Source organism: Aegilops tauschii, chromosome 1 (assembly GCF_002575655.3).
Source record: "Aegilops tauschii subsp. strangulata cultivar AL8/78 chromosome 1, Aet v6.0, whole genome shotgun sequence".
NCBI lineage: Eukaryota > Viridiplantae > Streptophyta > Magnoliopsida > Poales > Poaceae > Aegilops > Aegilops tauschii.
The window spans coordinates 387,565,926-387,578,666 of NC_053035.3; the positions used below are offsets into that span (position 1 = coordinate 387,565,926).

General features: G+C 48.4%; 1 protein-coding gene across 1 annotated transcript; it reads right to left on the reverse strand.

Annotated features, from left to right (window-relative positions):
- Positions 1-503: 503 nt before the first annotated feature.
- On the reverse strand, positions 504-5,826 carry LOC109740315 (uncharacterized). Its single transcript, XM_020299357.4, has 8 exons — positions 5,366-5,826; positions 5,138-5,228; positions 4,887-5,035; positions 4,566-4,809; positions 4,366-4,470; positions 4,105-4,287; positions 3,771-3,972; positions 504-1,202 (listed from the first exon to the last, which is right to left on the reverse strand). The coding sequence occupies exons 1-8, from the start codon at positions 5,737-5,739 to the stop codon at positions 706-708; spliced, it is 1,845 nt and encodes a 614-aa protein (XP_020154946.1). The 5' UTR covers positions 5,740-5,826; the 3' UTR covers positions 504-705.
- Positions 5,827-12,741: the final 6,915 nt, after the last annotated feature.

The window sequence follows — 12,741 nt, forward strand, 5'->3', positions numbered from 1 at the left end:
TCATAAATAGATAATTGTCAAAGGCTGAAGGCATCTTAATTTCTCTGAACCACTCCTTTTCGGTGAATTGTGCTGTATGGGCTATGGGAATATGGGCCAATCTTGCTGCACTTGCATCCTTTACCATTAAAAGAAAAGGTTGTCTGAAAATGGGTTCAGCTAAGAGCTGAAAAACATTCAGAATGACAGTTGTTTCTGATTATTCTATGGACAACATCAGCAGTCCAGTCTCCAAATATCACACTGAACTTTCCTCCGACGATATACTGACACAGTAAGTTGACAAGAATCAACCAATTCTCTTTTGCAGCTAAATGCTCAGCAACATTCAGAATGAAAATTATTTCTGATCATCCTATTGTAGCTTCCTTTGGTGCAAAAATAGCAACAGCAAACCAAAACCAATCAGTCAAGTAAATAGGTTCGACAAAACCGAAGGAAAATCAAGTAATATTTATCATTTGGTAATTGAAGGAATAACTCATATATAAGAATACAAGAAATTAGGGCTTGTACACCTTACATACACCATAATTTGCAACAAGACATAAATTCTCTTTTACATAACCCAGTACCATAATTTGCAACAAGACATTAATTCTCTTTTGCACAACCCATTATTTGCAGCAAGACATCTTTCTCTTTTACAACATATATGTAACATTATTGTAATGATTCAAATTTATAACCAGATCAATGATGAAGTTATGCTAAACCTTCATCACTTCTGAACATTTTCAACCCATATCCAAAAGGGAATAAGGGATCATAGTTAGCATCTCCAACATTTATAGGCAGTTGATCAGAAGACCTAAACCACGATACAGGCAATTTACCCACGAAATCATGATCTCCAAAGAGGCAATCAGTAATTCCCATGCCCTCACTTCCAGGTAGCCAGGCAGCAACTAGAGCATCTATCTTCTCCAGAACTTGCGGTTCAATAACCAAGGGCCTTCCAGATACAACAACCACTAGAGTAGGGACTTTACTAGCAACACGAGTAATCAGGTCTGAACCATTAAATGGGATACTAAGGTCAGTTCTATCTCCCAACCCTTCAGCATAAGGAACCTCACCAACCGCAACAATAGCATAAGAAAATTCTCCGCTTTCAATAATAGCCTCTGTTGGGCATTCTTCATACACAACTTCAGTTTCCACACCGACGGATTCTTGTATGGCCTCCAATATACTTGTACCTGTCGGTTTAGATAGCATAAATAGATGTTTCTTAACAAAATATGGTCCAGGGTGCAGATTTTATACTGCTTGTACTGATGAAACTAAAACTCTTTTTTTATATAAATAGAATAAACAAATTTAATCAAAAGCGGTGATGCATGGCTAAAACAAAAAATTTGTGCTATCCGCATGTTAAGGAGCAATTGTGGCTGAACATAATTTTCCCCAGAATTGGTTAGTTCAGTAATGATTGTGTTATGGCGCTGCTAGAAGGAGGGCGCGAGAGGGCCGGCCGGGGGCCTTTCTGCCCACGGCCGGGCAAGAGGGAAGGGATTTCCTTCTTAATTCTTGCTTGATTAGATTGATACATCTCCTCTCTTTATATAAAGAGGTTTACTTGACTCTCAAGCAAGGCTTACTTGACCCCTAAACAAGCGACTCTTATCTCTAATTAACCCTAAGACTAACGGGCCCATTAGGCCCATTACGTACTCTAACACTACACCCCACCTGGACATGCAGCTTGTCCTCAAGCTGCAGCCTAACCAACTTATAACCATGAGTCGACGCAACACAAACCTAACACCTAAAAACAAGCCTTTTACATCTCGGCTTGTTTTATTATTCTCAACCTGAAATGGACCGGGACGCTTTATTTTGGATCCCTTAACAAAAAGTGGACACCATCCGCACGTCGGACGTGCACGTGTACAACCACCTGGATCCCATGGACACCATCTAGACAAAAGGAGTGCATGTGTAGGACCACCTGGAAGTGGTCGCAAGAGTGACCAGCAAAGGCGCCATCGCGGCGGCCGGTGACGGAATGCAGTGGTGCTACGTGGTGCGCTGCTGTCGGTGACACCATGCCTTCTTCCTGTCGGACGACTATTGGTCTGCACCGCACAGGGAAGAGTGGAGGGCTTGCGATGGAGAATGACGAGGAGGGGTGCGCCCCCCCAACCGCCGATGTCGCAGACTTTGAGGTCGCTGCCCGCGGGGAAAACAGCAGGCCCGCTGCCCGTGGGGGAAACCGCATGCCCAAGATCCCCGGCGCAGCGGATGAGATCAAGGTCCTTTGCGCAGCGAAGGGCAACTTGGAGGAGCGGCAGCTGCACACCACGCATCTCCCGCACACGCTGACGCGCTAGGAGGCCGCGCGCAGTAGCCTCACCGCCGCCGACACGTGGCGGGTAGCGATCCAAGACGGAAGCGGTGACGGCGACGGCGGGGACTGGACTTGGTGGAGCGGGACTCCCGCCGGCGCGGTCGATGCGGGGCCGGAGTTGACCGGCGGTGGCTGCTGCAGCTGCAGCGGCTGCTGCGGCGGAGCGCCGGGCGCGGCGGAGGCCGCCAGGAGCGGCGGCTGCCACTGCAGCCAGGGCTGGGCGGTGGTGGCGATGGATGGCAGCTGCAGTGGCTGCTGCAGTGGCCCGGCGAGCGCGGCGAAGGCCGCCTGGTGCGGCGGCTGCCACGGCAGCCACGGCGGCGCGGGGCGGCGATGGGCGCTGGAGGCGCGCGGGAAGCCGGCGCCGGCCACTACGGGGGGGCGGCGGGCAGCAGCTGCAGCTGGGGCAACAGCGTCCCAGCGAATGCCGCGGAGGCCCCTGGATGCGGCGAGTACCACGGCAGGGCCGGCGGCCCGGCGGTGGCGGTCAACAGCAGGGGCGGCGGCGGCCCGTAGGGGCTGGCCAGGTATAGCCGGATCCCCTGGACGGCTGTGACGAGGCCATTGAGGACCCCGGTGATCTCCTCCGGGGTGTAGACGGTGGTGCGGTGGAGGGCGCTGGCATCTGGGCGGTAGCGGCGCCGGAGGATGCGACCAGCGGCGCGGACGGGGAGGGCAGCGGCGCGGTGTAGATGGCCAGCGGCGCGGTGGTGACGGTCGGCAGCGGAAGCGACGGGGTGGGCGGCGACGAAGACATGACCGGAACTGAGCTACCTGATACCAAATTGTTATGGCGCTGCTAGAAGGAGGGCGCGAGAGGGCCGGCCGGGGGCCTTTCTGCCCACGGCCGGGCAAGAGGGAAGGGATTTCCTTCTTAATTCTTGCTTGATTAGATTGATACATCCCCTCTCTTTATATAGAGAGGTTTACTTGACTCCCAAGCAAGGCTTACTTGACCCCTAAGCAAGCGACTCTTATCTCTAATTAACCCTAAGACTAACGGGCCCATTAGGCCCATTACGTACTCTAACAGATTGGCTAGTAACTGTTCATGGTAGCTTGCACTGTGGAAACTCTAAGCATTTGTTTGGCTCTCAAATGGTAAATTAGTATCCAAGTATCTCTTTTATTTATTTATTGACTTTCAGTACAAACCAGGCAATGCCTTTATAGTCTAAAAATTAAAACAACCATAATATATTTTAACTTAGAAGCAATAATTTCACATTTATAGGCATCACGGCAGTTAAAAATATGGCATAACTACTTAGTGGTTAGAATCTCCAAGGAGCGGACACAAAAAAAAATAGAATTTCTGAGGATCAGCAGCTTCTTCAGTACCAAGGCATTGGTAAGTGGTTCCTCAAACAAATAAAATCATCCCGGCATATTCCTGCAAAGCTGAGTTTTTGCTTACCAAGGGTTATCTTCCCACTGTCTCCATGCCAAGCTATTGTCCACCCACCGCACTGATATCCAATATTGTCAGCATGTGTCCCTGCAACGAGTATTCTTTTTGCATTTTTTGCCAATGGAAGGAAAGTTTCACTCTGCTTCTTGCCATTTTTCAGAAGTACCAAAGACTTTCGAACAGCCTCACGTGCCAGCAGCCGATGCTCCTGAAAGGTAAACAATTTAGCACATGGTATATGGTCACCACTCACCAATATGTGAGACGATAGAAACAGAAGAACAAATCTAACAATTTCACAGTAACAGCGGAAACATAGGTACGCAAACATGCATGCTACCTTACAACCAACTACATCTAGTAGAGACGGATCTGAAAATGGATGCTCAAACACTCCAGATATGAACTTAACCCTTAGAATCCTCTCAACAGCATCATCAATCCGTGACATTGATATCTCCCCTGTCTCCACCAAGAACACAAGATCTTCCAAGAATTTCTCAAATCTGTGAGGTATCATAATCTGTATAGACTGATCAGCAAATGCAAAAGAACCAGTTGCTTTAGAATATATCTTAAATGACTACTTGATAACCAATACCATATCCATTCCAGCATTAACTGATTGCGCGACGCAATAGCGATAATCAGACCCTCGAGGCTCACAAAGCCTGTCAATACCCTCCCAGTCAGACACCACAAACCCCTGAAACACATGATGTCATGTTCACAAAATCATTCTTACTATTCAGAGCCGAGGTTTGCATGAATACACCAATCAAACACCATAGGCTCTACTACCTCGAAGCCTAACTTGCCCTTTAGAACATCTGTGAGCAAATGGCGGCTGGCATGTAACGGCTCCCCATTCCATTGAGAGTAGGATGCCATGACTGTCGCCACCCCTTGAGCTATACAATCAGGGTATGGTTTGGTATGGATCCTCTCCAAATCGTCTGGCGAGCAAATGGCGTTCCCCTCATTGATCCCCTTGTAAGTGCCACCATCCCCTACGAAATGCTTGGCGCAAGCAAGCACATTGTCCCTGCAAATCACACAGACCCATTTCAACAAACGGGCTGTGGGCAATGTACGGAAATTACAATATCACCACTGGAATACCTAACCGAAGCGAGGAACGGGTAACCGTGAGGGTGGTCTGCTGGTGGCTGGCCCTGCAGGCCGGTGACAATCATGGTCAACGAGCGCACGATCTCCGGATCCTCGCTGTAGCTCTCGTAGCATCTCCCCCACCTCGGATCCCTACAAACCTGTACACCGCCCACCAGACCAAACGCACATCAAGGAGACCCCAAACAGACACCACCGGTTGATTCGGATGCTTTTTTTGTACTCTTTGAATTTTTACTCACGGCGACGCAGGGTGCGAAGGCCCAGTGGATGCCGGTGGCGCGGACCTCGAGCGCCGTCGCCTCGCCGATCTTCCGCACGAGCTCCGCATCCCTGGAAGGAAGGAAGTCAAGTGGGTGCGGTTCGTAAACTCCTCTTTTTTATCCAAAGGAGGCCTAAAACAGAGCGCGGCGAGTGCGGCGGCGTGGTCAACGGGTGTCATATATAGCGAGAGGTGAGTGAGTGGGTACCTGGAGGCTCCGAGGCCGACGTTGTGGGGGAAGACGGTGGCGCCGAAGACGTTGTTGTGGCCGTGGACGGCGTCGGTGCCGTAGAGGATGGGGACGGCGAGTCGGGAGGAGAGGGCGAGGCGCTGCATGTCGTCGACCATGCGGGCCCAGTCGGCCGGGGAGGCGCGGTCGCGGGGAGCGCTGCCGCCGGCGTTGAGGACGCTGCCGGCGGCGAGCTCCGCGAGGGCGCGGGGCGACACGACGGTGCGCTCGATCTGGGCCATCTGGGCCGCCTTCTCCCGCAGCGTCATGCGGCCCAGCAGGTCGCGCACCCGAGCCTCCACCGGCGCCGACGCGTCCTTGTACAGCGGCCGCTCGCCTTGCGCCGCCGCCATGCGGACAAGCAGAGGCGAGTCGAGTGGACTGTGGGAGAAGAGGAGATAGATCGGGCTGGCGAGGAAAACGAGGCTCACTGTCTCACTGTCACTCGCGCCACTTACAGATAGCAGGTTTCAAATGCACGGGCCTTTCCAGGAGAGAATATTTGGCGGAAACCAAGTTGCAATGTTAATGTTGCCAAATAAAAAGTTGCAATGATAATACAAAGACCACGTTCGAAAGTTTTAAAAAAGTTATGTTAAGAGGGTGATATTCAATTAGCATGTGAAATCTCAAGTTCAAACACAAATTCATTACAAGAGATATATGAAAAAAAAATGAATAGTGACATTTACTGTTCCACAACTATTTATTACTCCCTTCGCCCCACAAATAAGATCGTTTCTCGAGCTAACATTAAATTTGTTTTGTTATCAACCGCAAAAAAAACATTAAGTTTGTTATGTTAACACCTATTTGAACCTGGAATTTCATGTGTTAATAGAGTAACACCTTAGCATACTAATTTTTCTAGAATTTTTTTAAACTTTAAAAAAATCATTTGTTTTTACCGCAACTGGTTTCCGTATGATATTCTCTCGTGTGTGCGCTGTGCTGGCCTGAGTCCGACGCCGAATTTTTCCATTTTGAAAAAAATTCTGAATAAGTATTGCAAGCAAACTCTCTTTTTTTAATGGTCACAGAGAGTAAATCCGTATGCGGATATTTTTCATTTGTAGTTGCCTATGAGGCATTGCAGCCTCTATAAGAGATGTTCAAATGAACCAGAGCTCACGTGGATTGCAGGAGAAAAGACAAAAGAAACACACGCACGCACGCACGCACAGAGGGAAGAAAACAAGGGGTCACTCTGAGAACCTTTAAAGACAGTTGATTCACGAGAAAAACCCATCACGACCCAAGCACAACGACCAGAAGGTAGAGCCAACAGGACATGATAGCAGGAGAGACAACCTAGCGGGAAGCATCGTCGGTGTAAATCAGACGGACGATCACCCGAGAGCCAACCACGACGCTGCATCGATGGTGTAATCAAACTGCTTCGGTCAGCCGAGACCCAACCGCGACACTCCTCCGTCGACGTATGGAAAGGCAACACGCTCACTACGTCACGACACCACATGTGTCACTGGTGTGGCTGAAAGGTCATGCGCGGTCGACACGACACCATGACGCATGTGCGCCACCGACAGGAGACGGCATCACAAGGCAGAGGCACGCTTGTAGAGCACTCCCGCATGGAGCACCCTCACCACATGTGGGAGTCGCCTCCGTAGTCAGAAGGAATAGCGCCACAAAGGGCAACCCCAACCCCACATGGATCTGATGTAACCAAAGGGCGGGCTAACTGAGAGCACGCGGATAGACCACTGATCAGAAACGCCATAGAACTTGGACATGGATCCGACGCATGAGCCTAGCAACAGACGAGGATCCACCACCACCAGTCCACCACTACCACGGCTTGCCCCGCATCGGAAAGAAGACCGCCCCCATGGCTGCCATCTGCCGAACCACGAGGCTCACCAGCACAGACGGAACATCATCCTCTGTCACTGATAACAAGACACTGATCGCTCGATGATACATAATTTTTGCTTGTTTCATGCTACTGTTATATCATAATCGCATAATATCACCATCATTTTATTATTATTTTTCTGAACTAACATATTAATTCAGTGCTCAGAGCCAATTAATGTTTTCTACTTTTTTAACTATTTTAGAGAATCATTTTTTGGGGGCAGAAAAAAAGGAAAAATTACACCTATAAGTTTCATATCAGGAAGCTTTGAAAGGGCACCGGAGCCACGCGAGGCGTCCTTGATTATCTTTGATCCGGTTTTGGAGTAGATAGTTTTCTTTTTACCTGGAGCAACCCTAGGTTATCAAACCCGTGAAAAATGATGCCTTAGCCAGGTGATTTCTGCAATACTTGTTACTAAAAGAGTTGCAGTTTCCTTGGCCAAATCATACATTTTGTAAGAAGACACACTAATAAAGAAATGGATCACGGCTTAAGGTTTTACCTGCAACCATATAGTCGCGCTCGGATTCCTACCAAGATAAGCAATATGGCACTAGTGAACACCACCATATATGTAGTCAACATGTTTATATGGGAGATACGTCCAAATAACCCCACGACCAACTGTCGCCACATTGAGATTCTATTGTCCAACTGAGGCCCTTGTCGTTCTGTGGTGTCATCTCATATATAAATGAATAATCATACCAACGCATTGGCTGTTAAATGACCGCAGCTTATGTACCCCAGAGAATATGTTCCAGCTATCGTACTAATCTTACTATCAACAAACTCCTTTTTACAACGCAACAAGCATTAGCTTGAGCATATATAAATATAGATAATACCATGGATATTAACATCAGGAATCTTTCAAAGCGATATCTGGATATCACCAAAAAACTCGAAAAGAAGTCCCTTTGGATCTCATGAAAGTACCCACTACGGTATGCAGAATATAAGGAGAAAGTGCAACTGTAAACCATTGACCATCCGTAGTGCTTTGTGAAGCTTATTCCAAATGTATTTACATACAAAGAAATGGAGGGCCCACTCACAAGAAAAAAGGAAATAAAATGGAGGGCCTTTTGCATTTGGGGAAAATGGTCTCTTGGCATATGCTTGTTTTTTATCAAAAGAAAGGGTATACAAAATGCAGTGCTCAGGAATCCCAACAAGTTGCATCGTTTCGATTCCATTTTTCCTTTGATATAGGACAACCATTTTCCACAGCAACGCACCAAACAAGGAAGAGAAGATTTCCATTTTTTTTTCTGAACTACACTACACATGTGTTATGGTGGCTTATCTACTCTGGAAACAAGAGATCATCTCTTTATTGTGTACTTCTGTATCTTTTTTGTCTCGGTCAGTTGGACATATATTTACCCTGCTTCATTTTCAAAGAACTTCATTCAGGTCTGTACAGATGTAGAAGTTCAATGAAGAAATGAGCTTGCTAGTTCACAGAGCAAAGAGAAAGCATAAACAGGCTACAATCTTGGATTGAGGCTTTTATCTAAACTATTGTACACAAGCAGAGGGCGCATGGCGTTGCATTAGAGCATCTACAACCGGGCCTCTCATACCCGACTCAAAGGCCCGGACAGGCCGTTCGGTCAGTGACGTGTCACAAAAAATCGACCCAACCAGACCTCTCAAACTGCGGACAAACGTCCGGACAGACCGGCACCCCTCATATCCAGCCCAAATATAGGGCGGATGTGGGAAGCATCCGCCTGACAAGACCCACCACGGACCCCACAAAAAATCCCAATCCGGGCGGCGAGCTCAAACCCTAGCTCACTCTCTCCCTCTCTCGCTCCGTCCACTCCTCTCCCTCTCCGATTCCGATCCGATCCACCACGATGAGCAACTCCGGCGGCGACTCCGGCTCGGAGCTCAACTACAAGGAGGAGATGGCCCTCCGCATTGCACTGAAGCGGTCCAAGGTGGAGACTGGCGGCAGCTCCGGATCTGGAGCGTCACCGCACCTCCCGCGCCGGCGCAGCACGGACGCCGAAACTGGACCCTCCCGGCGCGCGCAGCGACGCCCGGTCAGCACAGTCCGCGTTGGCCCCACGTCGTCTCCTTTCCCCGTCGGCCGCTCCTGCATGCGGCCAGCGCTGGGTACTTGTGCCCGCGCCTCCGGCCCGCATGCACACTCCGGAGTCGAAGGCACGCCGCGCGCCACGAGAGGCAGCGTGCACGGGAGAGGGAGGCGGCAGAGGAGTACGCGCGCCGCCGCTGGATGGAGCCGGACGCCGACGAGGATGTGCGTCTCCTCGCCTGGGTACCATCGATCCCTCACGACGGCGGAGACGGACGCTCGCCTCCTTCGACAGAAGAACGCCAAGGCGCTCCGGCTGGCTATTGAGCAGTCGGAGCGCGAGGCGAAGGAGGCATCGGCAAAGAAGGCTCGGATGGCAAGGCCGAAGCAGGAGCAGGACAGGGCGGTCCGTCAGATGAAGGGGCTCATCGTCCTCTCCGACTCCGACGGCAGAAACAGCTGCACCTCGTCGTCCGACGACCAAGACCCACCACCAGCTGCGGACGCCTACAGCTACGCCGACGACAGGAAGGGCAAAGGTCCGGCGAGGAAGTGGTGATTCAGGCCCCCTCCTCCTCAATGTTTATATCGTTTTTAGTAGTAGAAGTTTATGAACTTGTCCGTGGACGAACTATGATCTTTTGGATGTGGTGAAGTATGGTATGTCCGTTTGCAGCTGATCTTGTTCCTTTGCAGCTCAATTTTGTTGTCCTGTCGTTTGATCACGTAGGATAGATCAACGTGTGCATGGGTAGTATAGATATAAGGCGCCGGATATGAGATATGCGGATGCAGAATGGCAAATATGAGGGGTGTTCGATCAATGCCCGCGGCCCGTCTGCGGGTGTTTGAGTGGCCGGATGCCAAGTCCGGTTGTAGATGCTCTTAGCCTATCTTTCTCCCCTCTCTCTCTCTTGATTTTCTATTTCTTTTGTACACCGGTATTTTTACAAAATATAAAATAGAAAATATATTGAGTGCACGTCCACACTAAAAACATGGAGCCCGACGAGTGTCGGCCTTTAGGGACGCGTTTGATAGCATGCAGCTACTCTAACCAGGTCCACACGGGAAGAAAATGGTTGTTTGGTTACCCAGGTTGTATCTGATTCCTGCATAGCACGAAACTTACAGCACTCCTCAGGCATCGGCCGTTTCTAGCGAGTCAGGCTGAGTTGAGCCATATCGAGCGCACATGGGTGGATCCGGTTGCACTAGGGGATGCAAGGATGCGAGCTAGTATGCAGCTTTGGTTTCTTCTCCTACCTCCACTAAGCTCCTTCTCTAATCTCTTTTTTGTCCCTTTGAATTTACACAACAGTGCTTCGATTCGAGATAAGTTCTACACGAAAAAGATGCACATTGATGTTATAGTTTCAATCGGTTCATAGTTTCGTCGACCGTAAATGTTCAATTTCCTGTACATATTTGGAGCTATTTTGGATGAATTCTGTCAAATTTGTTGCGCATGGTCGACCATTTGAAATTTCTTTTGACCAGCAGCTTCATTTTTCAGTTTCACGCAACTTTCGTGTTGCACATTTTCTATTTCGACGGTCGTAGACGAGTAGATCTAACTTTTTCCTCGTGGAACATGCATATGGATATGTGTGATCTATGTTAATGACACTCCTTAATCTGGGCCTCCTCTCCCATGTCCTGTTACACTCGCATCACCACCGACGCCGTTCCTCTCAGCCTCCTCTCCCGTGTGCTGTTACACTAGTGTCATCACCGTCGTCGTTCCTCTCAACCTCCTCTACCGCATCCTACTACACTTGGGTTGTCGTCGTTCCTCTCTGTCTTCTCTCCCACGTCTTGTTACAGTGAAGAAACCGCCGGTGTCGTTCCTCTCGACCTTCTCCCTCGCGTCCTACTACACTGGCGCCATCGTCAGCGTTGTTCTTTTTGGCCTCCTCCTCCACGTCCTCCTACACTGACGCGGCCATGGCGTACAAACTGCATTTCTCCTCCATCTTTTTCTGCCTCAGCGCCATGTCGTCGCTAGTGTTATGCGTAGTTGTCAACCTTGTCGAATGGACGCCATGTTGTGCCCGCCGCCGCCGTCAGCGTCGCCCGGTCGGCCTCCTCGCCCGCGGCCTACACTGACGCCGCCATCCCGAGCACACTGCCGATGAACTCTACTATAACTCTGTGTGTCATGTGTAGGTGTTAACTCTTAATCAAGTTACCCGTATGTAAGCAAACACCGCGCCAATATTGCTCCCCTAATGCAGGCAGCCTACATGCGGGCAACCAAACTACATGCAAATATTGATTTTTTTTTGCTTGCATTAGCTCATCCAGGTCCAAGTAGGACAAGTATGCAAATAACTTAAATAGTGAACAAATAACTTTAAATATTGAACGTTGGATAAATCCAAAGATGTCAAATTCGAGCATTATTGGTCTTTGGATATCATCTTCACTCCACCGAATTCTGCCGCACGTACTATTTAGAAGATTATATGGTTGAGCATAAGCTAAAGCCACACGTCTTAAAACACAAAAACTTCTCCTTTGTTCTTAATATTCCGTACTTTAATTTTCCAAAACTGTTTTTCCTCTAAATGAAATTATCTTTCATTTACCCACACCCAAAAACACATGCATTTCTCCTTTGTTCTAGATTCTTCGATAGTATTAATTATAAAAAAACTTCTAAATGATACCATGCTTTCTCACTTTATAATAATTTACAATGTGAATAAACCTCAAAATACAACCACTTCTTCTTTGTTTTTGAATCTTCCATACAATAATTATCCTTTTTTTTCCTTCAAGATGAATTACCAATACTTCTTTTACAGTAAAGCTACATGCACTGGCAAATTACGGGGATTTTATGTAGTACTTCAACTTGGCACCTTGTGATTGGATGTTAGTTGGGAGAACCGGCCCAGCACCCTAAAATTCAAGGGGGGGGGGGACAGGGATCAGGTGACATGCACCTTTGCATGTCACCGTGTGACTTGCGGCCCAAATTCAAATTTAAACATTGCGAAAAAATCTGAAAAAATCATGCATGTTCACAGAACATATTAAGATAATCCCTAAAAAATTCAGATCAAAATTCGAAACATACATCAAGAAGCAAAAAAGAGAAACTCATATGTGAATAGTATACAGAGAACCATTCACAACTATTCATGACAGATTTCTCTTTTTTGCTTCTTGATGTATGTTTCGAATTTTGATCTGAATTTTTTAGGGATTATCTTAATATGTGCTGTGAACATGCATGATTTTTTTCAGATTTTTTCGCAATGTTTAAATTTGAATTGGGGCCGCAAGTCACACGGTGACATGCAAAGGTGCATGTCACCTGATCCCTGTCCGGGGGGGGGGGGGAGGTTAATTAGCTGGAAACAACCCGTAAAAGCTAGTAAAATCTTGTGCGTCTAGCATTTTATATGGGGA